The following is a 26,816-nucleotide window of genomic DNA, read 5'->3' as shown; positions in this document are numbered from 1 at the left end:
GCCCCCTGATCTCCAGACAGAGGGGAGTTTAGATTGCCCTCTGTGCCAAGCGGCACTCCTCTCTGTCTGGAGATCAGGGGGCGGGGCCAATGGCCATGTGACCATTTTCGACGAGGGCAATTTAAACCCCTGGGGATGGGCGGTATATAAATTGAAATATAAATAAATATAAAATAAACTAAAAAAACTCCCCCCTTGTTTCAGCTGACCCAAAGTGACATCATTGTGCGGTCCTGTGTTCTGCCACTGAGTTCCACCACCTCTTTTCCCAGAAAAAAAGCCCTTCTTGGCCATTGTGGATTAATGCCTCCAGATTTGAACAATGGTCCTTATTCACTACGTAATATTCTCCTTGATGGCTTCGGATATAGCATTTATGAATGGAGATCCAAGTGGTGGGGCAGAGAAAAAGTTCGGAGCCTGATCAGCACTTTAGATGGGGGAGGCTGGGTTTCAAGCTGCAAGTCATGGAGGTAACCAGAAATCATGGCTCCTGCCCAGGGTTCCTTTCAGGGTTGGATCTGAACACACATGCACTTGTTGGGGGCAGGAGCTGCTGCATTCAGGCTAATTAGGATCACTTAGTTCCATGGCCTCTGAGAGTCATAGTTGGCCAACACACACTAGAAAATCATTCAGAGAAAATCTTTTAGCCAAATGTCTGGTGGGGAAGTCAGTAAAACTAGCTAGAGGTCAGAATATAAAGTCCTTTCAGAATACCAGGGATTAAGTGGAGATACGACACTGAGTCATTCTTGTGGCAGTAATTTTGGGAACAATGGGAAGATTTGAATCAGGGCTCCCAAGGTGTGTTAGAGCACTTAAGGTCCAGATTACATTAATGGTCAATGGTTGCATACCACGTTCTAGACAATACAGGGAGAGGTGCCTTTGTCTTCCACACTGGTGGGGCTTAATTTCATTAGTTCTGCTTTGTAGTTTCTCCTACAAAAAGTCTTTTTCTCCAAAAGTACATTCAGGGAGGCAGGGTGCAGGTGAAAATGGGGAGGGCTTCCAACAGCATCTCTCTGAACCATTTCCGTCCAGCACAGCCCTGAGTAAAAAAAAAAAAGCTCTTTTGAATAATTCAGTTTTGCACAATTTGTAGAAAGCCGAGACAGTAGGAGCTTTCCTGACCTTTTCAGGTAGGCCATTCCATAAAATGGAATATATCCCTGAGGGAACATGATGCTGAGTTGCACAGAGGTGTTGCTTCTGGACCAGCCTGGGGTGAGGAGCTGATGCCCTTCCACCATCTTGCCCAAACTTATACAACTGTGTTTAGACCCTGCATTTCATTCTTCAGATACTGATCCAATTTCCTCAGATTTCTGATCCAAAAAACCCAGACAAGTAGCAAAAAAATGGATGGATTTCTCTCTGGTTCTGTATAGTTCTAGTGAATATTTCACAGAGAGCAAACTGAAGTCCCTTTCTTTCCCTAAATCACCTAGTACCACAAATCCACTTCTGTTTCAGTTTTCATTCATCAATCTGGCATCAATCTGCCATTCCCTTATTGGGAAGATGCAGCTTTCTAGTGCCAATCAAGAACCACCTTTGCAGTTGCTAAAACATCCTTCTATAGTAGTACTTTGATCTTTAATTTTCCAAAAAAATCATAATTAAAATTAAATCAACCATTAGCCTTGATAGCCATCACTTTGAAAATAACTTCATCTGGATCCAGTAAGACTGTTGGCTTCCTTTGCTATGGAAAGATGATTGACTTGACATTTCCAACATTCAAATCTATCAGCGTTCAGGAATCTCACTGAACCTTGCCAGAGTCAAATACCAACAACTGTTTTACTGAGCTTCCTTTAAAGACAGGCATAAGTCATGTATTTTGCATTAAGGAGTATTCAAAATAGCAATTCCCAAATCACTGATGCAGAAGTGTTTGAAAGCCCCTTTTTGCATCTAGACTGATGATAACTTTATATATTTGGAACACTCCACCTTTCTTCTCTATACTCTGATAATTCTTCTGAAGGTAAACTCCCATTCTTTAATTCTTTTTTTAAAAAGTTATTTGCTTGGAAATATTGAAATGGTATTAGAGACCAAACTTGTGATTTCACCCTATTAGCTCTTCCCATATTATAAATATACCATTAATCATGATATCCTTTAATTTTACCAGTGTCAGCTTTTCTCATTTACATCACTGAACTTCTCTATTGGGCTCTTAATATTCCAGTAAGAAATAAATGTTGATTCTCTCTATTTTTATTGCAATGTTAAATCATCCAGCATTGCAAATCAATTTCTTCTTGGATCTAATTTGCCAATTTATGTTGTCTTGTACTTTCATTAACCATTTTCTTGTTTCTACTGATGCAGATTTTTCTCCCACAAAAAGAACTATTCCAGGTTAACTTCTGATCTTTTATGACTAATGCTAATTCTGTGACTTAACTTGCTCCTATGCTGTTTTCAGCAGTTAAGATGGAATGACTTTGTCCTACTATAACATTTCTATCTTGTCAAGCTATGGGAAAGTATTCAGGTGAACCAGCACCTAGTTCTTGTTCTGACTTGTACTATCAAATATTAGTGTTATCCTTGGATATCAACTGTCATAACCAGAAGTCAGGGAAATGCGAAAGCCCTCTTCGAATCGGCTTCTGCATTGTGAGTGTGCTTTAACAGGAGGGGCATTTTCCAGCCCGTACAAAATTGCTTACCACTTTTGCTGGCTTATTAATTATTGGAAGTTCATCACCAGAGGGAATCATATATAGAAATAAAGTTTGGGGCAACTAGTTGTGTTGATTGTTGAGTGACAATCTATAGTTTCTCAAGCAGTTGTGATAAATATTGCTGGAGCTCCATTCCTAGGGATATAATTGGTTTCTTGACCATGTCAGATCAAATTGTATAGTACTGACCTAATTCTTATCTTCCACTAGAAGTGTATCTGCAGTTACTCAGATGTGTGCGTTCACTTCATATCCAAAAGCCTGGGCTATTGAAGTACATTAACTCTAAAGGTGGAACAGAAAATTCAATATTTGTTAGAGATGGAACGTTATCTCTGTATATGGAGATTTTCATCGGCTGGCTCATTCTGTGCACCCTCAGCTGCGAGTTGACTCTGATTGCAGCAACAAAGTCAAAGTACTTGTTTTCTGAAATAAGTGCCTTGAAATAATGCTTCCATTACCTTTTAGACAGGTGGGACATACTATCCAATCACAAGCTTTTGTTGCAGCCCAGAATGAGTCATGTTGGCATCTTGTAACATCAGCATTACTCATGATATTAACAGCTAATATTACTGGCTCAGTGTCTTCCTTGAATAAAACCACTTGGGTAGGATAAGGACTACATATGTATAGCCATTAAAAGTCAGCTGGCTGAAATTCCCATCAAAATGTTATTGTTTGTTTCAGTAGATGTACTAATCTATGGGGCTCAAGGCTTTCCCTCTGGGAATAAAGCTGTGCCTGAAATTTGTAGGGAATACAGGATCTTTCCTTTAGGCAATTAAGACTTTATTCCTTGGCTATATCTTCAGTGACTTCTAATGTTTTTAGGAAGAGAGCAACTAAATTGATAACATGCCTTATCTCTTTCTACTTGAAGCATCCTCTGAAACTTAAAGCGGGGGTGGGGGGTGGGGGACGGGACCTGAAAGACAGTTTAGACTTGAGACTTTTCACATGATTAATCATCCTGAGCTGCAGCTAGAACAGAATTCTCTGCTTCTTCATTGGAAATGTTTTCCTCCTTTTAAGTTTTGACTAGTAGAATTTCTAAAGTTAATTCTGGAATTGGATCCTGCCGTTTGCCATCACTTCAGTTCATTCCTCTCCCCCCCCCCCCCCCGTATTGCTGGAGTGCTCATGTGCAGAATATTATAAAACACTGTTAGAAGGCAAATTTGAGATCTTGTATATAATGGGCTATGCATGATGCTCTGTGAAAGATCTAGTTTTAATTCAGAATTCTGCAGGAATATGAATTCTTGCAGAATTATTAAACAAGATGGGGTAATTTGGAACTCTAGCATCTAGGAAGAATTTCAGAAATGCTCAGATTGTTTCGGTCTCCAATTTGTTCACCTTGATCACATCCCAGTGAGTTAGGACATGTGTTCTGTTCAGAGTTTTGATGCAGAGCAAAATGGCTGCTTCAGTTTCTTACCATAGTGAAGTTGTATCTGCTTCTGTGGAGCTTCTCAGTCTGTCTGTTTAGGGGAAACATCTGAGAACTGTTGCTTAAGGCAAACTTTGCCCTGGACTGCTTCCTAAGAGGCCAACTTACATGAATGGCAAACTGCTGGGAATATGGGGGGTTTAACCTGCTGCTTTGAAGGCAAGAGAGTCCGTTTGTGGTAGTTAAGACTCATCTCTGGAGAGAGCAGCCCTGCTGTCTCGCCTGACTTCCTGCGATGAGCATTATAGGTTTATCCTTGCTGCCTCCAGAGCCAGACTAGTCTGCTCACAGAAGCAGTTGTATATGTGCCTCTAAGGGTGTTTGCTTAATGTGTTCAGAGCCACTGATGAGCTGAGTTAGTCCCTGAAAATAAAGTACAAAAACAGTGAGGCTGGTACTAGTTTGTGAAAATGTTGCTGCTTAATGGAAAGTTTTGTGTAATTTTGGGTGGGAACTTCCAGTAAGATTTTTAATATTTGACCAATGTCTCTCATCCTACCAATTTTGTGTTTACACCTGAACTGCAAAGTCCTAGTGTACTACCAAAACGAAGACTGCATGTGTGTGAGAGAGAGACTAGATCAAAATTTTGGTCTGTCCAACAGGGTTTTCATTCTTCACATTGTCCAGTCTTTGGGCACAGTTTGAATTGCAAAAAGTCTTGAGGCTTTAGATAATATTAAGAAGGCCTGAACCATTCTACAAAACAGAATAAGTGTAATTGAACTAATGTCACTTGGCATTCATTGTTCAGCCTATTAATACTGTGGACAAACAAATGATGTTTAAATATTTATATGCATTTGGTGAACTTATTTCAGTGGGGAAATCATACTTCTGAATCCACAGAGGAAGGCATTCCTGGCATCCAGAACTAAATCTTTTGGAGATATTATTGATCAGTCTTATAGTATGGGACTCAGGAGTGGCAAACACATCTCTCTGACATCTACTTCTTTTTCTTTTCAGATCCAAAGATTGTGCAGTATTATTTTAATTTGGGTTTGCAGGTAAGTGTTATTACAAGATCCCTTGGTTAGATTGCCATCCCTTGACAGTGCACAGCTGTGCCTTCATAACTGAAGTGTTCTGGGGTCCTGTCTGGGCCATTGCATGTCTTTGTACTCAGGCAACTAAGCTCTAACCTAGACCTTTGACAAATACCAGGGTCAGGGAATGCTAACTCCCTGCTAAATATTTAAAAATGTACTGCTGCTGCTTGCGCTTCCTACCCCAGTGGCTTTAACTCACGTGGAAGTCAGAGAGATGTGTTTGCCACTCCTGAGTCAAAGACTGATGAAGAGGTGCAGAATATCACAGGCACTCTGCTGGACCACACCAAAAAGTCCATCTTGTCAAACATCTTGTTTCCCATAGCGACCCCAGTCAGATCCCACTGGAATGTCTGCAAGCAGAGCAGAGGGACCAAAGCCTCCCCAGTTGTCCCCAGTGGTTGGCATTCTAACCTACACTGCCTTTGAACGTGAGGGTGCCATTTTGTCGTCATGGCTGTTCCTGGTAATATGTGATCAGTTGCAGTATCTTTTCCTACGAGGCCTTATGGAATGGAATACTTCGCCTGGCACTCCTTCCATTTTAGCAAGGGGGAAACACTATGCACTCTCCCCAGCAGCCACTGAATGACTGTTCCGAGACATTAAAGAATATGGGGTTAGATCCAGACTCAAATTTTCCCTCAGCAAAACCAAACGTTCCTGCCTCTCATCTCCCACAACAACCCACAAATCTCTACAAAAATGCTCCTCTTGGGGGATAGGGGAGCCTGAAGAACAGCACGAGACTAGAGGGTGGAGGGGGAAGGGCTGCAACAGGATGGGAGAATTGGTAAAATTGCCAATTTTAGTCCCGCTCCAACCTTGCATCGTTGCTGTGGATCAGAACATGCTGGCCAGATTTCAGTATCTCCTGTTTCATTAGACTGCATTAAATGCGTGTTTATTTTCCCCCCTTTTCTGGCAAGTATTATCACCAGACCTGTTGGAATCCTATGATGTATGTACAGCCAGTACCACCATCCCCACACATGGAAACTTATCAGACATACACAGAGCCTCTCCCTGTAGTAGATCAGTCGATGGCACCAGCATACCCTGAAGCTGGGAGGAGTGATGTGCACCCAGTTCCTGCAGACTCCTCCCCAAATGGTTAGTATCTGATGGCTGTGTGTGTGTCTGGGTTGAATTCTCGGTTAAATGAGAGCCAGCTTGTTGTAGTCATTGGTGGGGAGGGAGGACCCACTCTACTAGGACTCATCCAGGCAGAGAAATATAATAGTCAGTGGGATCAGCTATTGGGAAAGAAAATGAAATGCCTAGGAATAACAAACAAAATGGTCAAGACTACAGAGACCAAAGGTATAATTAGGCAAATAAAAATGCGTGTCAGGAAGTTGGACATTACTAGTACGTCTTTTAGGGAACAGAGGGTATGTTAGACTCTTTACTTAGGTATTGTCCTCCTGATGCAACTGCTGAAGTATTTTTACCATCTGCCAGTACCAAAGCTCAGAAGAGCTTTTACTCTGGCAAGAATGAATGCTCTTCCCTGGGCGGTTTTGGAGGGTAGATACAAGAAAGCACCATATGCCAACAGAACATGCAGATGCTCATATGATAAAATTGAAGCCACTGAACATAGGATTATAGAGTGTCCCATATTTAATGAGTTGAGGGCTAGCTGGATGGATATGGGGGGCCCAGGTTCAAATCCCCTCCTCTGCCATAGAAATTCACTGGGAGACCTTAGGCCAGTCTCACCCTCTCCACCTGACCTACCTCACAAGGTTGTTGTGAGAGGAGAAAGATTTAAGACACTTTGGGTCCCCCTTGGGGAGAAAGGTGGGAGCTAAACAATGTGCAATGAAATAAGGGTGTTGCTTGCTTTTTGGGCACAGCAAACGTACTTTCTTTGGTGTATTTAAATGCAGGTATGTGATTCTGGCTTCATTTCCCTCTTCAGCGGTGGTTTTAGGGGCTCAGCTGGAGTTCCAGGGCGTGGCATAGCCCTGTGGCATATCAGAGATTACTGGTAACCTGGATTAAAATGAAATGCAAAAGAATCTTCTGTGTCTTTAAAGGCTAGCAGATTTGTGGCATATTTATGGATTAGAGTCCACTTTATCATATATGTGGAGTTAGCAATTGGCAATTAAATATGCTAGACATATAGGAAGAAAAATGTGAACAATGGGGTCAGAAGGAGATGGAGTGCACAACGCACAGTATTGCATTTCTGGGCAGAGAATGAATGTATCCAGAGTGGTCGCCATTATACCAACAATGGTGGGGATAGAAAGACTATTTAGACTAATTCAGGATTTGCAGAGTTACAAGAGCCTTTATCATGATTATAGATCCAGAAGAGTTAGCCGTGTAAGTCTGTAGTTGCAAAATAGTAAAGGGTCCAGTAGCACCTTTAAGACTAACCAACTTTATTGTAGCATAAGCTTTCGAGAACCACAGCTCTCTCTGTCAGATGATGCATCCGACAAAGAGAGCTGTGGTTCTCGAAAGTTTATGCAGAAGCATAAATGAGAGCCAGGCTGGAAGGCTGAACTATTCTCTTTCCAGCTTTTCTGTGTTGTCCTAGATGTCATCTTATTCTTTGATGTAGAGATTGGACATGCATGTGCTGTGGGTAGCAGAAGAGTACTGTTGGCATGCATGGCTGTGAACGGCCCCTTGCTGATTTTGTCGTAGAAATGCCAGGCTGCCTCACGCATCTCAATGTCTTAGATTCCACCCCCCCACACACACACACACTTTGCAGTGCCTACCTGCTTGTATCAGTGCAGAGAGAAATCTCAGTGCCAACTGAGGGTACACCATGCATCTGATGAAGCTGGCTTTATGCCATAACAAATCTGTTAGTAGGGGTGTGCAAGCCAAAAATTTTCGGCTATAGCCGAAAGTAGAAAGCCGAAAGAAAATTCTCTATCGTTAAAGCTGAAAGCCGAAACAAGAATCTCTTTCGGGATTCGGGATTCGGGATTCTTTCGGCATTATTTCGGCATTCTTTCGGCTTTTTTCTATGGGAAAATGCCTCCGTCTTCCAGGACGCCTGGAGGAGGCATTTTCCCACCGAATAAGCCCAAAATTGGTGGGGACCTTCCTCTAACCCTTCTCTAACAACCACCCAAGTTTCAGACAGATTGGACTTTGGGGGGCCATGTTATGGCCCCCCAAAGCAGGTCCCCCCATCCTCCCATAAAGGAGCATCTTCTTCATTATTTCCTATGGGGAAAAAATGAAGAAGCAGGCTTCCTTTGCCAGGGGTGGCATTTTGCATGCAAAATGCCCCCTTACCCTCAGGGGCCCTTCTCCCACCCCTCCTCCCACCCCCCACCAAGGCTCAGCCTGCTCCCACTTGGGGGGGCCATTTCATGGCCTCCCCAAGTAGGTGCTCTAATCTCTACCACTGACAGCTGGGGGAGGCTTGTGTTGCCAGGGGTGGCATTTTGCATGCAAAATGCCCCCCAACCCTCTGGGGCCCTTCTCCCACCCCTCCTCCCACCCCCCACCAAGGCTCAGCCTGCTCCCACTTGGGGGGGCCATTTCATGGCCTCCCCAAGTAGGTGCTCTAATCTCTACCACTGACAGCTGGGGGAGGCTTGTGTTGCCAGGGGTGGCATTTTGCATGCAAAATGCCCCCCAGCCCTCTGGGGCCCTTCTCCCACCCTTCCTCCCACCCCACACCAAGGCTCAGACTGCTCCCACTTGGGGGGGCCATTTCATGGCCTCCCCAAGTAGGTCCTCTCAGCCCCTAAAGTCCACCCCTTACAGCCCCACACAAACCCAATTCCCCCCCAGCTGCCGCACACAGACCCAAATCCCCACATTAGCCCCTCACAGACCCAAATCCACCCCCACCTGCCCCACACCCATAACCCCAGGAACAGGCTGGCAAAGGCCAGCCCTCTCCCTTTGTTCCCTATGCTGGGAACTTCTAAACTCTCTTTCCCTGGGCAATTCTGCACAGCCCAGGGGTGCCACAATGGTGGGCACACTTCTGAGTGCCAGCTGGTCCCTGTGAAAGAACACCTGAACCACAGACACCCTCCCTCAAATTCCCCCACCACCTACAGAGATAGCTGGCCAGCCAGCCCCATTGTTCCCTATGATGGGAACCAACTGCACAACAAAGAATAAAACAAGAACAACACAAAATAAAGTTTTTAAAAAATTATTTTCTCCCTTCCAAAGTACAAGTAGGCAAAGCATTATGACACATTACACCAGCAGTCCCCCACACAGAAAAATAACACAACTCACTTAACATCAGAGAATCACAAAGCACGATTCCTGTCAAAAACACTTTATTTCTTGAACAGCTTTAGGTTACACAGCAGGGGGGAACACCAAAGGGCTTGGCAGCAGTATCTTACACAAAAATAACACAACTCACTTAACATCAGAGAATCACAAAAGCACAATTCCTGTCAAAAACACTTTATTTCTTGAACAGCTTTAGGCTACACAGCAGGGGGGGGACACCAAAGGGCATGGAAGCAGTATCTTACACAAAAATAACACAACTCACTTCACATTAAAGAATCACCCCAAAAAATTGCTGTCAAAAGCACTTTATTTCTGTAACTGCTTTAGGTTACACAGTAGGAAGGCACCACAGAGCAGGAAAGCAGTGTACTACACAAAAATAACACAACTCACTTCACATCAGAGAATCACACAAACACAATTGCTGTCAAAAACGGTGAAGTGGGTTGTATTATTTTTTGTAGTACATTGCTATCATGCCCTTTTGTGCCCTCCTACTGTGTAACCTAAAGCTGTTCAAGAAATAAAGTGTTTTTGCCAGGAATTGTGTTTTTGTGATTCTCTGATGTTAAGTGAGTTGTGTTATTTTTGTGTAAGATACTGCTTCCATGCCCTTTGGTGTTCCCCCCCTGCTGTGTAGCCTAAAGCTGTTCAAGAAATAAAGTGTTTTTGCCAGGAATTGTGTTTTTGTGATTCTCTGATGTTAAGTGAGTTGTGTTATTTTTGTGTAAGATACTGCTTCCATGCCCTTTGGTGTTCCCCCCCTGCTGTGTAGCCTAAAGCTGTTCAAGAAATAAAGTGTTTTTGACAGGAATTGTGCTTTTGTGATTCTCTGATGTTAAGTGAGTTGTGTTATTTTTGTGTAAGATACTGCTGCCATGCCCTTTGGTGTTCCCCCCCTGCTGTGTAGCCTAAAGCTGTTCAAGAAATAAAGTGTTTTTGACAGGAATCGTGCTTTGTGATTCTCTGATGTTGTGAGTTGTGTTATTTTTCTGTGTGGGGGACTGCTGGTGTTATGTGTCATAATGCTTTGCCTACTTGTACTTTGGAAGGGAGAAAATAATTTTTAAAAAACTTTATTTTGTGTTGTTCTTGTTTTATTCTTTGTTGTGCAGTTGGTTCCCATCATAGGGAACAATGGGGCTGGCTGGCCAGCCATCTCTGTAGGTGGTGGGGGAATTTGAGGGAGGGTGTCTGTGGTTCAGGTGCTCTTTCACAGGGACCAGCTGGCACTCAGAAGTGTGCCCACCATTGTGGCACCCCTGGGCTGTGCAGAATTGCCCAGGGAAAGAGAGTTTAGAAGTTCCCAGCATAGGGAACAAAGGGAGAGGGCTGGCCTTTGCCAGCCTGTTCCTGGGGTTATGGGTGTGGGGCAGGTGGGGGTGGATTTGGGTCTGTGAGGGGCTAATGTGGGGATTTGGGTCTGTGTGTGGCAGCTGGGGGGAATTGGGTTTGTGTGGAGCTGTAAGGGGTGGAATTTAGGGGCTGAGAGGACCTACTTGGGGAGGCCATGAAATGGCCCCCCCAAGTGGGAGCAGGCTGAGCCTTGGTGGGGGGTGGGAGGAGGGGTGGGAGAAGGGCCCCAGAGGGTTGGGGGGCATTTTGCATGCAAAATGCCACCCCTGGCAACACAAGCCTCCCCCAGCTGTCAGTGGTAGAGATTAGAGCACCTACTTGGGGAGGCCATGAAATGGCCCCCCCAAGTGGGAGCAGGCTGAGCCTTGGTGGGGGGTGGGAGGAGGGGTGGGAGAAGGGCCCCTGAGGGTAAGGGGGCATTTTGCATGCAAAATGCCACCCCTGGCAAAGGAAGCCTGCTTCTTCATTTTTTCCCCATAGGAAATAATGAAGAAGATGCTCCTTTATGGGAGGATGGGGGGACCTGCTTTGGGGGGCCATAACATGGCCCCCCAAAGTCCAATCTGTCTGAAACTTGGGTGGTTGTTAGAGAAGGGTTAGAGGAAGGTCCCCACCAATTTTGGGCTTATTCGGTGGGAAGATGCCTCCCCCAGACGTCCGGGAAGACGGAGGCATTTTCCCATTGAAAAGCCGAATGAAAGACGAAAGAATCCCGAAACGTTTCGGCTTTTTTCTTTCGGCTACCCGAAACGTTTCGGGATTCCCCGAAACGTTTCGGCATTCCCTGAAAGAAGCCGAAACACTTTTGTTTCGGCATTCTTTCGGCATTCTGAATGCCGAAACGCACATCCCTATCTGTTAGTATTTCATGTGCAACAAGACATCATTGATTTGTTCTAACAGAATAATATGACTGCCCCTCTGGAATTTGTGAACGTGGATTAAAGTGGGAGGTTTAATTTACTGCAGATTGGCAGCTGGAACTAAATCACACCTTTTATGTGCTTTATAAATCGGTGCTGCCTCTTGGGCCAGACAAACTTTTTTTGCTAAGTAAAATTGGCAGTATTCTCAAGGGAGCCAAAATGGAACTTGAGACACATTCCCGTGCCTGCGGGTGGATGCCAGGCTTTTAAAGCCCTTTTGATTTCTGATAAAGTAAACGGAAAGCTGGCTGGAGGCAAGGCGAGACAGTGACCTCACAATGATTCTGGGCGGTGGCACCTTCTGTGATCACATCCCATCCAGGAACCAGAGCAGCAACTGCACCTTCCCTCTCCCATCCCCAGGCATCTTTATTTATTTAGAATTTTTTATGCCACCTCTCCTGGGAACATAGAACCCTTAGACACAGGGCAAGTCATTCATGTGCAGTGATTTCATGAGAGTTCATTAAGTCCTGTTGGCATGCCTGGTTTGCCACACTATGTCTAAGGCAGGGGTGGCCAAATGGTGGCTCGCAAGCCGCATGCGGCTCTTCAAGCCTTATTTGGCGTATCCTGGAGGCTTGCAAGTTCACTCCTCACCCAGGCTCCTTTAAGGGGTGGAGCAGACCAGCCACTCTCCCGATCTATGCACGTGATTCCCCTTTCCCAATGCTGGATCAAGGAAGGGGCAGGCCAGGGCCGAGAACAGCCCACCCTCCCTCGCCATGCTGGGCGCTCCTCTGCAGGCACTGAGCTTTGCCAGCCCCATGCTCGCAGTGAGTGCCCGGAAAGGGCACTTGAGGGGAAGGGGAAAGGGAGGAGCAAAGAAGCAGTGAGGAAGCACCAAGGCAGAGGTGGCCCAGGACTTCCTGCTTGCCGGTTTACTCCCAAGTAGGCAAGTGCGCAGCTGGCAAGAGCTGCTCATGGCATGAAGCGCAGCCTTTGCCAGGGTGTTTTTGCATGAGTGGAAGCCCCATTCATTGCACAGAGGACTGGCTCACCCATAAGTGTGTGCAGGACAGCCGGGATGGAGGGGCAGGGAGTGCATTTGCTTCAGAGGACATGTGCTTGCATTAAGATTGTGTGGCTCCGCTTTTGTGATCCTTCCTTCCTTCCTTCCTTTCTCTCTCTCTCTCTCTCTTTCTTCCTTTTGTCCTTCTTTCCTGCTTTCCATCTCTTCCTTCCTTTTTACTTCTTTCCATATCTTTCTTTCTTTCCATGTCTCCCTTCCTTCTTCTTTACTTCTTTCCATATCTTTTCATACCTTTCCAAATCTTTCTTTCCTTTCCTTCCATTCTCTTTACTTCTTTTCATATCTTTCTATGTCTTCCTTCCTTCCTTTCATGTTTCTTTCCTTCTTTCCCTTCCTTTCATCCTTCCTCTCTACTTCTTTTCATATCTTCCTTCCTTCTTTCCATATCTTTCTATGCCTTCCTTGCTTGTCTTTCTTTCCTTTTTTCATCCTTCTTTCCATATCTTCTTTCTTTTTTGTCTTTTCCTTCCTTCTTTCCATGTCTTTCTTACTGTCTTTTTCTTCCTTTCTGTCTTTCCATGTATTTCCTTTCCTCTCTTTCCTTTTTTCCTTCCTTTTTTCTTTCCATGTATTTCCTATTTTCAATAAAACATTGGGGTTGCCAAGTCCAACTCAAAAAATACCTGGGATCTTTTGGGGTGGAGCCAAAATACTTTGGAGGTAGTGCCTTGCAAGGATGAAATAACTGTGATGTCACTTCCAGGTCAAAGGTCAGGTGGTAGTCCTTCCCAAGCTCCATCCCTTCCTGTGATGTCACTTTCAGGGCACACACACACACACACACACCCAACCCGCCTCTTCCTCTGAAGTCACTTCAGTGCATCATATCTTGTGGCTCTCAAACATCTCAGGTTTATTCTATGTGGCTCTTACATTAAGCAAGTGTGGCCACCCCTGGTCTAAGGAATGCCTGAAGAATGAAAAGAGGAAGGTGCATTAGCTACTCTGGATCCTAGCCAGCAGCAAGTAGAGGAAAGAGGCAGCTGCTACAGGGGAGTTATGGCCTTAGGTGGTGCCCCTTGTTCAGCTGCCATGGAGTTGACCCAAGATATTTTTGGGCCAAAGTGAAAAATCCAAATAGTATCTCTTCCCCTACCCCGATATGTCTGCTCTTTCCCCAGTAGACAACAAAAGGCTCAATTTACTAGGAAACTCTCCCACATCAGGTCATTGCAGTGAATGACAGCTGCTGAAGATCTGCTTGTGCACGACAATTTCTTTTTCACGCGGGTGAATCATTGCATTTCCTCCCCATACTTCTCTCTGTTCTATCTCTGATCTTACTTGAGTGACTTGTTCTCTATCAGCTCTTGGTTGTCTTCAGAGCTGTTTGTGTCTGTTTACCTTAGAGCGGCTGTAATTTTGATCAGAAATCTACTGTGTGTGTGTGCGTGATTTTTCTTGGAGCCCATTTTTGTTGTCAAAGTTGCTCCTGCTGAGTTGGTTTTCAGCCCACAGAAGAAAAAATAGGTGGGTGTTCATATATTTGCCCCCATGGGATGAAAATCTGTTTTAGGAGAGGTATTTCAATAAGGAGAATAGCCCTTGAGGAAAGAGGTCTGTCCCTCCCCTCTGTGTAAATATGTGATTCAAACTGCTGTTTTCCACAGCAGGTTGGGATGGAGAAAAATCTTGCATCTAAGCATCACATGTAGTTTGATCCTCAGAGATCTCTTCCTCTAATTCATGTTGAATTGGAGCCGTTGCTGCTATAAGCACACAGAACCATTCAACTATCCGACTGCTTGTAAAGTGTTCACTTTGTAAATTGTTTTTAGCAACCACAATAGTTTTAATTGGATGGTTTAGTGAGTTATGCATGTGGTAGGGTTTACGCCTTGCTCAGCACCTATTGCTAGGCATTTATGTACAAACAAATTTCGGGAAAAACACTGTGTTGAAAATTCCTCAGGTTTATCAGCTATATGAAGTGCACCATTGCAAAGTGCACTGAATGGTATATAAATCTGTTAAAAGCCTTAGTTGACTAATCAGGGCACATTTTAAATGAGAGGGTTGCCAGTTTGGATCAGTGGGGCTGAGTGTTTGGGGCCTGCTGTCTTTTGAAGGGGGTTCGTTTGTTCGTTTGTTACGGTAAACACGTGCAGCTGCCCTCACGCTGTGTCAGACAATTAGCCTTTCAGGATCAGCGTAGCCTGCTGGCAGCAGCTTGGATCCAGGGTCTGGGGCAGAGGCCTTTCACGTCACCTGCTACCTGAGCCTTTTAACTGGAATCCCTGGGGACTGAATCTGGGGCCTTCTGCATGCAAAGCAGAGGCTCTGCCTCCACTTTGCACGCAACTCCTCTCTGAATTTCTTTGCTGTAATGGGGAATGTAAAAACAAAATACTCGAGATGATCTCTCGTGCCTGGTATTTTCCCCCCTTAAATTTGTAAAATTGTTTGCTTCCTTCCATTTTTCACAAAAGCACCTATAAGAAGGCTTTGTTAATATGCAAATGTATTTAATTAGTTAAAAAGCAGGTGATTAATCAACTGAAAGCTCTTTAATCAGTTGACAGCTCTGGCAGCCTAGTCAGATTAAGAACAGCTTTCGATGCTTTTTTTCAGTCACTGGCCTTTAAAAGAGAAAAGAGAGGGTTTGAAAAAATCGGCTGATGTGCCATCTGGTAATGTAAGGAAATGGGTTTTCCCCCCTCAGGTACTTTATCCATTGGAGACCAGCCTCCTCCCCCTGGAACAGTTTATTATCCAGTGGCGACAGATCCCTACAGCCAACCGCCTCCACCTGGTTTTGACGCTTGTGTCCCCTTAGCTCCAGCCTACCACTATGTTAGCCCCTGGTACCCAGTGAATGTATCCTACGGGAATTCTTCGCGAATCCACAGTGCTGTGAATCCGGGCCACTTTCATCAAGTTGGCTATGTGACCTCATCAAATCCTGCACCACACTTTGTAGCTCAAAGTATGTAGAAGGAGGATTGAATCACTAAAGTATTCCTGGTTTGTTTGTTTTTCTCTCACCTTAGCTATTGTTTCATTCACGAGATGCTTTGCTTTAACTTTTCACTTTTTAAAAATATAAATGTTGATTTGTAATTGGGGGAGGGAAGGTGGTTAATACTTTACTAGCATGTATATAGGACACTGTGACATTAAACTTGCAGTAATATAGTGAATCGCTGCCAAAGCAAAAACAGAACCATTTTGTCGTGGCCCCGTGAGAAGCGAAGAACATCAGAAGGGTTGCGTGACATCTTTTGTTAATCCAAAATATCTTGGTATTGGTTAAATGACATACTATGCAAAGCTGATCATATTCCAGCAGTTTAATTATAATTCCTCTACATCTCTACCTTTGCCCCTTTCGATAGGAAAACAGAAAGATTTTGGGGGTTCTGAGGACACTAATTCTCACAGTACTTTCCAAAGAAAGTGTAGTCAGTCTGGCACACTGCACTGCAGAACATTCTCTCATTTTAATGTGGCCTTTTTTCGAAGGGGGGAAATGTCTTTGGGTTTGTGTTGTGCTGCTGAAGTCTGTCATCCGTGTGATGTTAGATTTGTAAAAGACATCTTTGCACTGTGGTTTCTGTGAAATGGTTGGGGTTTAACTGGGCACAAGCAGCACTGAATAAAAAACAAATGAACACCCTAACCTAGCTTTTCCTGTCTGTCATTCACAGAGTTAAATAGTATCCTAGATTTAGAAAGCCTATGAAGTTCTTGGAAACTGGATCAAATGACTGAAATGGTGTCTATGTGATAGTTCACTTTTCTAGGTGTAACACAACAGATAAAATTGATCACTTTTGCATATCTCAGTAATCTTGGGACATTTAAATGCCCCTCTGAGCTCATCAGTGTTCCACACTGAAGCAGTCTGATGTGCTCTTAGCAGTGTGCGGCATATAGATGTTCCAGCGCAGCACACATCGAGGCTGTGTGAGGTGACACGAACCACCAACGAAACACTGGAACAGTGCATACGCAGATTTTTCTCACACGACTGGTGTCATGTTTCCCTTATGCCTTTCTTGTACTCGCTTAGGTAACTTTAGTCTCACTTGTCTTTGCTGAAAGGGGAACTTTCCTTCCTCTTGGGCAAACTTAATGACTTCCACAAGCTTTACTACTTCCTCTAAACCTACTAACCCATGCATGAGGAATTCAGCCATTTCAAAGCAGGCAAATTTGGACAAAGAACAAAATGAAACACAAAAGCCACATAATGCCTTCTTTTCTAGGAATGGCCAAACTATACAGCATCTTAGAGGCTGCCACGAGGCTGCTGCTGCCGTTTTAAAATAATTTTAAAATGCTGTGAGGGCTGAGGTGCTCTTGTCCCCCCCCCCCCCGCATGCCTTATCAAGTGAAAAGGTGATTGGAGTCCTCATTTGAAAACAGTAAAATCTTCAGTGTTAAGAATGGTAAGGTCTCCTTTACATAGTTGAAGTTTGGAGATGGAGAGAGGGAAACCTATCTAGTATAAAAGTGATCCTGAACCATTTCTTAAGATGTATCTCAGCCTTCCCTAGCGGGTCTCCGGCTGCGTTGATGAGAGCGGAATAAGGTATCCACTCCCTTAGAGCCCAAGCGCATCTGGCCATTATAAAATACTGGGTAAAGAATAAAAATCCTAGACAAGTTTCACTTAGTCAAGAATCCTTTAATTTTTTGATGGCCAATAACTCGCAGTGCTCTGTTTACCTTAATGAGATATTCTTAAAATACTCTATTCCTGGTGATCTTATAGGGTCTCTGGCCACTTACCCCCAATTTAGGGATTGGATTTTTAACTCCGATGCATTGATCGATCGCTTCTAAATTCAGAAGCAGCACCATGGTTCAAATTTATTAAATCTGACCATGTCTGCTCTTCTTATCTTGTTAACTTCTGTAATCATAATCTTAGAGGATCCTTTACCCTATTGCGATTTCAATCGATGCCCTCGGCAATATTGTCTGGACATTATTCTCAAACTCCTATAGCCCAAAGGGGTCTGTATCTGCGGATCTCACATGCTGGAGGATTTACCTCATTTTATCCTTCTTGACCCTTTATATTCTGACCACAGATCAAAATTTCTGGTGGGATTTTTATCTGGTTTAAGCTTATACACAGAGGTGGAGAAAATCTCCTTTTTGCTTTCTGATGTTGACGCATACGTTACATAGAGAGTTAAACTTTTTGCCTTTGCTGCTATCAAAATAAGGTCTAATGTAGCAAAGAAAGAGGGTGTTACCGGAACGTGTAGCTAATTTATTGATGGATGGTTTTAATTGATCTGTTTTAACAGAATTTTCCCCATGTTCTGGTAAATCTGTATTGTATATAGTTGTATTTTTACCTAACTTTTATCTTGTCTAATGGGGTCTTTGTAATTTTGTGACGGCCTATGGCTATACACAATAAACTCTGAACTGAATGGTAAGCATTGGTATTGAGTAAATGTTAAGAAAGCGCTTGAAACAGATGAATTCAGAGTTTTAGAATCCCCTTCATTCATCTGTAGAAGTGTTAGATGCTCTAGGTGGCTCATGACTTTAGCCTTCCCTCCCAGCCATCACCCGGACATGCACAGAGCCAAGAAAGGAAAGGGCCACTGCTGCTGCCAGGCTGGGCAGAACTGGGATGTAAATACAGGGATGGGCTTCTGGAATCCTGACCCCCTCAGAGCTCTGGCCCAGCCCTATGCAACTGCATGTGCTCAGAGATTGCATATCTGTATCTACTCCCATCTCTGTGGGGCACAGGAACAGTAGAATGAAGGCCAGGATGTGTGTGATCTGCAAGCCGGTGGGAACCCTGGGCCGTTTGCCTCTGAGAAATTTGACTGTTTTACAGAGTGGCTTTGGGGCTGCCTCCTTATTAGCAGAGCTGGCTTGTTCATTAGGTGGACACAGGCAATTGCTAAAAGTGCTAGGGGGATATTAAAAAGGCTCAGGGCAGGTCCTGGGTGATGCTGAATCAGCAGTGGTCAGTAACTATTCTGGACAGTGGCGGCACTGGCCTCAGCACTGCCAGTTGGGTGCACTGCATGATCAGTGGTGGGGCTGGAGACCAGAGTGTGTTTGCCTGGCCTGCCATATCCTGCCAAGCCCCGCCATGGAGGGAGGAAGGAAGGAAGGAAGGAAGGAAGGAAGGAAGGAAGGAAGAGCAAGCAATGGCTCCTTCCCTTATTGGCTCTGTGCATGTCTGTGGGTGGTGGATGAGGTGTGCGTGTTAAAGTCAGGGGGCACCTGGGACAGCCAAACCTCTTGAGCTGATTCTGAATATTAGCCTTCTGTAAAGTCTCCTCCTGCAGTTGCTTGTCTGTTTGCCTTGCTTCTGGGCTTGATCCTTGTCTTTCTCCTGATCCTGCTTAAGCTTCAGAAGTCTGTTACGGATGTCCTCTTGATGTCTTCTAGGCCCCGCCTCTCTCAGTAAGAGGAATCCACATACTGCCCCTGCCACTTAAATGTGGCTTGAGGTGTGGACTCTCGACGCGACTGCCAGCTTCTGGGAATGCCCAGGAACAGCCTGGAAATTTTGTATTTGGTGGAAAGGTTCATGTGGCAATGATTTTAAGCAGACTTATATAAGTCAGCGTTGCTGAAATTGGGAAAGGTTTGGAGGTGGTTCTTGTTGGTTTGTAAGTATGTGTGTGTAAAGTGCAGTCAAGTCATAGCCAGCTTATGGCGATCCCCATAGGATTTTCTAGGAAAGAGAGGAACAGAGGTGGTTTGCCATTGCCTGCCTCTGCATAGCAGCCCTAGACTTCCTTGGTGGTCTCCCATCCAGGTACTAGCCAGGGCTGATCCTGCTTAGTTTTTGAGATTGGGCAACCTCAGACCATCCAAATCCAGGGCCTTGAAGTTGCTGATACTTTTTATAATGCAGTTTCATCTCAGACAATTCATTTTTTAAAAAAATTACTCCTAGCAGGCACATTCAGAGAGCTTGCAAAAAAAGCCAGCATTGGTTTCTGGTCCAGTAAATTAGTTCTATGTGGAGGCAGCTTTCACTGGTCAAGTGGCAGGGCAGGACTCACTGCAAGCTTCTGGTTAGAGTAAAGCAAGTGGGTCCTGCAGCAGTTGCAGGGTGGTTTGCCACTTAGGAGCAGGCTGGCCCATGGTTTTAATTTTACCAGGCAACATGGTGGACGGGTGCAACTTTGGGGCTTGTCTGACTCTGATTTATGGATAATTGGAAATATATAACCGTTACATTCAGATTAATGTTTCTTTGGAGGGGCCATAGCTCAGTGGCAGCATGCCTGTTTGATAGATTTGCTCCAAGCTGGTTCTCAAGGCAGTTTGTAATACATCTAATATATGGTAACAATAAAGCAGTCTAAACCTGTTCATAAAACAGTTATAAGAAACTAAAAATGTTAAAGCCAGCAGAGATCTGCAAGACAGCCTGGAAGCAGAAGAAAGACAGCCTGCATCATAACCAAGCTTAGGGTTGTGAAGGCCTTGGGGGGGGGGGGGGAGACACGTATTGGGAGGGATAGCAAAAGCAAGGCACTTACCTCTTGTCCTTGCAAAGCACATGTGTGTGTGTTGCCCTGTTGCCCTGTCATTTTCCAGTGCAATGGAGGAGCTGTTGGTTGCACCAAAACCAGATTAATTAAAAATTGCCAGTTTAGAGACAATATGACCAGGGAGTGCAGGAGCATGTGCTTCTCCCTCCTCCTACCCCCCCCCCCCCCCGGCCACCAGTCAGGTGAGTTGGGATGGGGGTAGATGGAGATGGGCCAAGCCTCACCAAGGTAGTGATTATTTGGAAGTATTGCATTAAACTGTTGACAGAAGCCACATTGAATATTACATAGTGACTGGTAGACAAACAACCTCCTATGCAAATTCCCATTTATTTATTTATCAAAATGTTTATATCCGCCATCAGGAAGCAACCTTTGATGACTATACCTGGCATTTCCCAAATTTAGTCTTTGTAGTATACAGGAGAAGATAATGTGGACATGCACCAAGACCCTACTACAATTTTCATAGATAAGCTCCTATTTTTTCACTCTCTTTAATAAAGGGGTATGGCACTTGTAGTACTTCAGTGGGTAAAGTTGCCCTTCCTTGGTTTTTTTCCCTTTTAAAACTCAGATTAATAGTTCCTCCAGTATACATTTGAAGCACCCGGAGACAAAACTTCTGATTTTTCCTCCCCATTTTTTGAGGTTTTGTGCAGGGAGAAACCTTTAAAATAAAAACTGGATTCTGGGCATGTCTCTCATGATCCATATGCAGAAAGGGCTGTGCCGAAGAAGGGGCCTCTGGCCTGCCAGGAAGGAAGGCCAAGCCATTGAACTCCTGCTCCCTTTCCCTTTCACTGGGTCAAATAGCTTGTAGTTCGTCCGACATTTTCTTTTCGAGCCAGCATTCTGCTCATTGATAGCAAGGAATCTTTCAAAATGATCAGGGCTTGGCACATTTTGCAATTGCACATCAACATTAAAAAAAGGATGTGCTACTGTACCTGGGATGCACTTACCTGAGATCCTTAGCACACATGCCCTCTCTTCTCTCAGGGTTACTCTACACTTCTTTGTATATGAATTCTCCAGCCCATGCGCTCCATGCAGACACACATCCGCTCCAAGGATTGGCTTGTATAAAAAAACAAGCGTGCAAATGGGCTCCGAAAGCTGCTGCTGCTGGGGGGGGGGGGGGGGAGAGCGCCTGCTTTTCTTCCAAGTTTTTATCCTCATGCAAAACAGTGCCGGGTGGGAGAGCTTTCCTCTTTCTGCTGCCGCCCGTGCACATAATTCCACCACGTGGAGCAGCAGAAATGGGGAAATTCTCCCCAGGGCAGATTTTATGTTGTCTGAATGTTTCTCCCAAGCAACTGCTTGGGGGGTGGGATTTGAGGTCAAGAAAACAGCACGTTAACCCATCTCTCCCTGGAAGGGGTCCCAGGCTTTCATTTAGCAGTAAGGGATGGGCTGGAGCTTCGAGTATCTCATCTGGTTTGACCCTCTGAAGTCAGAGCAGCAGCAGAATAACTGTAGCAGTGGGTTGGGGGGGGGGGTGTCGGTGCCTTTGCCCCTCCCCCAGACTAGTGAGATGATGATGATGATGATAATTGCTCTTGTGTACTGCTCTTTTAGACAGATTAGTGCCTTACCCAGAGCACTGAACAAGCTACTGTTATTATCCCTACAATACAGCTGGGGAGCTGGGGCTGAGAGGAGGGGCTTACCCAAGGCCTCCTACTGAGATCATGGCAGGAGTGGGATTCGAACCAGTAGAGTGCAGATTCACGGCCGAACCACTTAACCACTGTGCTACAGCAGCTCAGGATAAATTATGAAATTATAAATTAATCAGGATAAATTATGGAAACTAGTAACTATTGAAGAATAAATTATGTAAACACGGAGTATGCTCAAGTCTGCTAAGATGCTTAGTTTATACAAGTAAGCATATTTAGTTTTTTTCAGTGCAAGAGTTTAAATCACTTGGATGCAAACATCTAATTATTTTAGCATGGAGAACAGTCCTGATTATTGTCCAATGGATTCCATTTAATGTGTTCAATAAATGTTCCATCTTTGATAAATGCTGTGAAGGCAGCAGTTCCTCTGTGGAGACTGGCTGGCTTCCTCCTTAGCTTCTGTATCTCACACCAGAAGGCAGCAGCTGCTTCCTGAAAAACCCAGCTGTGCAGTCCTATTGTGGCATCTCTGAAGGTGTGAGCTGAAATTCTTCAGCAGTGAAAAATCCTCACATTGCTGCAGAGCACATGGCATTTATTGTTAGACCTTGAGAATAATTAATACCTGTAAATATGCATCAAAAATGGTTCAAGTGCTTCATGTCTCATGCTACATTGATCTAATTAATTGTCTTTTTAAAAAATAACCTCCAGTAGGGGGAGGGGATGGTTGGCACAGAAATTGGAATGGGGAGCTTTCAAGACTTACAGCTACTTCAGCAGCTCTGTTGGACGGCAATGTGGAAATGAATTGACAGGTGGGAAGCAGTTCCTGAGTATCACCAGGCCAGCTGGCAGTAGCACTCAGGTAGACTCAGTCTTGCACAGTTGTGTGTGGGAACTGCAGATCGGTGGCTAAATGATTGAGATGCTCCCAGAGCTGCTCTTTGCTGCTGAGAGGCTCATCCATCCATACGATGCCTTGTTCTCACTCCAAGTAGAGCACTTTGAGCCAATCAAACACAGAACAATCCCAAAGGTCAAATTCACTCTCTTCCTCTTATTTGGGGAGCATTGTTGTAGCAAAGGATTTCTCTTGAGCCACAAACTTCAGCAGCTCTGTAAGTGGCACACAGATGTCTTCAAGTCAATGACATGCAAAAGAATAGCATCTTGAAGTAAACTTGTCTTATGTGGTGGGTAGGCAGAAGGGTGTATGTAGTTTGCAATAGAGGAGTTAGTGACATGAGAGTCCTTCAGTCGAAATAAACGAGAGCTTGACCCTTGTTTATCCATCGGCCATCCCTGCTGTAGGAGGTTTTAAGGTTGCCAAATCTGGATTGGGAGATTTGGGGATGGAGCCTCTCAAGAAATTGGCCTGCCTTTTGCCTACTTTTTGACCAAATTCATGCTAAGGCGAATCTGCCTGGTTAGGCTTCAGAGGAGAGTTCTGGGAAACTCACAGCAAAGCAGTTCCCAGAGAGAGACTCTCAGACATGTTCTTTGCAGAAGATCAGGGGAGCATCGTGGCCTGCCTTAAGGATCTGAGCACAGGTCTGATGGGTAACATGACTCCACTGCAGAGGTCTTAGCAAGGCCCTGGTTGGTTCTTAGAATCTCCCCATGTTGCTGGCCAATACAGGATAAAAATAGAATTTCTAAGGGTTTTTTGCTTTTGGATCAGCAGTCAGACATAGTTGCTGACCTTTAGCCATCTCAGCGGCATAGCATGGGTTGCCAGCATCTGAGACAACTCCTGGCAGAAGGTGGTGCTCCTGGTACCACATACACATGCATAATGACGTCTCTTCTGGGAAGTGACGTCATCACACAGGGCGCGGCCACCCCCAGGAGTCTCCCACAATTCAGGCCGTTCACCTCCCTGCCCCTTACCTGGCAGCCCTACAGTACAGCCACCTGTGCTGCCGCTGCCCAGCCAGCAGCTGCTGCAGGATGGCCAGCTTGGCACCCAGTGAGCTGGCCACCCCATCGGCACGCTTCTCCACTGCAGGACAGCTAGCTCAGCGCCCAGCGAGCCGGCCACCCTGCCGGTGTGGTAGGTGGCCAGGATGGTGCGGGTGGCCTCCTGTGGACACAGCACAGGCTCTCCTTGGCACAGCATCTCTAAAAATTATGTACCCGGGTTGACTGCCCCTCTGCCCCCCCCACACTACACCACTGAGCCATCTCATTCTTGGACTAAGACTGGAACGCCACTCCTTGTTTTTCTGTTATGTTTAGGCTTTGCAGCTTGACTTTACAAGGATCCTACTAAGTAACGTAGTTATTTTAGTTAAGTAGTTTTTATTATTTTAATTATCCTGTTCTTGCACACTTATCTATATATGTAATTGTTTTGCACAATTCTTAATAAATTTATCTACCTTTATTCTTGTGTGGTGTTAATTGGGTTTTAAGGCTTCAATCTGAATCCATAACCTTGGCCTGTTTGGCTCAGCTACCAGTTAACTGTTTTAGTGTAATTCAGCATGCAAGTGGCCTACCTTGCAGGACTGACTTTTGATTAACCTGGTACAGCTGGAGACTTTGTTTCCTCAGTCCTAGTCAGAAGAAATTGGCAGCAGCAATCTACCCTGGGATGCAAGGGTCCCTTGACCCCCAAAATGGATTAGTTCTTGAAAATCTACTCCTGGGGACCTAGGAGTCAGGACAGAGCCTGAGGAGGGCAGAGTTGGGGGAAGGACCTCAGCAGGATAGAATGCCCTGGAGTCCACCCTTCAAAATATCCATTTTCTCCAGAGGAACTGGGTTAATGTTATCTGGAGATGAGTTGTCATTCTGGGATACCCTACCTGGAGGTTAACAATCACATGAGGTTTAGCAAAGATGTCCATTGGATCGCAATAAAGGCCAAATTCAAGTGAATTGAATCTTTAATAAAATTCTTACTGCAAGAATGGAAATTTACGGTTTATAGACTGGGAAAGTCCAGATAAACAATAGCAGTAATAATTTATATTACATCATTGGGGCATTACTACATTACATTGAGTCATTGGGGACTGTATAAGATAAATTATTTACAGCAAACGCACACTAGTGCATAATGTTCTGGCCATTTAGTATATCCCCTTGTCTGTCCAGTTCCATACCCTCCAACTAGATAGTCATTATTTTGGGGATACTGTGCCTTTAAAGGGACCTTAATTTAGTCATGTATTTCCTCCATGAAGCCACGCTATGCCAGCCTGTTCAGTGTGAATAGAAACAATAGAAGGCAGAGAAGAGCCTTTGGCAATGTGCAGTGTGTGGTAAGATTAGTCACAGGCAGTGACCCTTGGGAGGAGAACTGGAGTGTAAGGGGTTGAATGTTGGGAACAGGCATGTTGAACATCCACTGCACATCCACATCCTGCTTGCTGGTTCCAGAGCCAGTGCTTTGACAAGCTGTTCAGATGCATCTAAGCAAATGTACTGGAAATCTAATTGGTCTCTAAGGTGCCACCAGACTCAAATCTTGTCCATTTACTGTGAATGCCCTCTGCAGCTCTAGGAGCCAGGCAGGTGGAATAGGCCGGGCCAGAGAGGCAAGCCATTTGGGTTTCCCACCATAGTCCCCCAAGGGAAAAAAAAACTTTTGGGAAGAGGAGGCAGAGAAGAAGCAGCCTCAGGAAAGCAATGTGAAGGAGAGCATTCCCAAGACATGGGGCACACCTGAGTTTCTCTACACAAGGCTTCTTACACAAGGATGCTCAAGTGTAAGGAGACACAACGTTAGCCAGGAAGCCAAGTTTCACCTCCCTACAGTAGGGTAGTTTTAAAAGACAGAGCCCACAGTGATTACTACTTGGAGGTGAAGATGAAATTAACAAACCCTCTCTTTTTCTCTCCCCCTTCTTTTCCCTCCCTTTCCCTTCTTTCCTTCCTCTGCCAACACCCACCAAAGGTGGAGCTTCACTGCGGGATGGCGCAGGGCATCAGAAACCTCAATTTGCAACTTCACATCTTGACCAGACCTTTGGAGCAGCTCAAAAGAAAGGGGGCCGGGGAAAGAGAGAGAAAGAGAGAGCGCCTTTCTCGGTGCAAAAGAGGGAGGGAGGGGAGAGAAGAAGGAGAAAAAGGAAGAGGAGAAGGAGAAAAGTGCTGCTTGCCAAAGCACCCGCCTAGATCCACTGTGCTGGGAGGCAGCGAAGAGAGATGCGCTTCCAGCCAAAGGCTGGCCATAGCCTTGTAGCTGCAAAAAACAACCTACTGCGGTAATATCAAAGGCAAGGTACTGAAAACACTTAGCAATATATACAAAACCTTTGTGATTAGTAACACACAACAAGGAATCACAACACAGGTACAAGTTCTCCAAGCAGTTCAGTAACATATATTGGACAATTCTTCCTTCAGTCTTTTGAGGGGATCCTAGAAGCCACAGGCAGGTGGGGAAGCCAACTCCCTGGCTGAAGATCCTCCCGTGGAAAAGCAAGACATGCTGTGAAAAGGTCACAGATTCCACAAGGGCAAAATTCTCCTCTCTAATCCCGCATGGGTAACCCAGATACAGGATTAGAAAGGAGAATTTTGCCCTTGTGGAATCTGTCTTTGGAATTAATTATATGTTTGCTGGTTGTCAACACTCTTGAAAAAGCAACACCGAAACAGGAGTCCAGCTTGCACCCTGTTGAGCTGTTGATAGCTGCGACCTTTTCACAGCATGTCTTGCTTCTTCACTGGAGGATCTTCAGCCAGGGAGTTGGCTTCTGGGATCCCCTCAAAAGACTGAAGGAAGAATTGTCCAATAAATGTTACTGAACTGCTTGGAGAACTTGTAACTGTGTTGTGATTCCTTGTTGTTGTGTGTTACTAATTATAAAGGTTTTGTATATATTGCTAAATGTTTTCGGTACCTTGCCTTTGATATTACCGCAGTAGGTTGTTTTTTGCGCTTGCTGTTACTACACGGTGCCCTT

General features: G+C 44.8%; 1 protein-coding gene across 1 annotated transcript in view; it reads left to right on the top strand.

Annotated features, from left to right (window-relative positions):
* LOC129340908 (putative bifunctional UDP-N-acetylglucosamine transferase and deubiquitinase ALG13) overlaps positions 1-15,710 on the top strand; it is an 85,706-nt gene extending 69,996 nt beyond the window's left edge. Inside the window, exons 23-25 of the mRNA XM_054995806.1 lie at positions 5,134-5,174; positions 6,146-6,329; positions 15,439-15,710. Coding sequence (XP_054851781.1) covers positions 5,134-5,174; positions 6,146-6,329; positions 15,439-15,710 — 497 coding nt within the window. The remainder of the gene's footprint in view (positions 1-5,133; positions 5,175-6,145; positions 6,330-15,438) is intronic.
* The last annotated feature ends 11,106 nt before the right edge of the window (positions 15,711-26,816 follow it).

This window comes from Eublepharis macularius, chromosome 13 (assembly GCF_028583425.1).
Source record: "Eublepharis macularius isolate TG4126 chromosome 13, MPM_Emac_v1.0, whole genome shotgun sequence".
NCBI lineage: Eukaryota > Metazoa > Chordata > Lepidosauria > Squamata > Eublepharidae > Eublepharis > Eublepharis macularius.
This window is presented reverse-complemented; position numbering and strand designations above follow the sequence as displayed.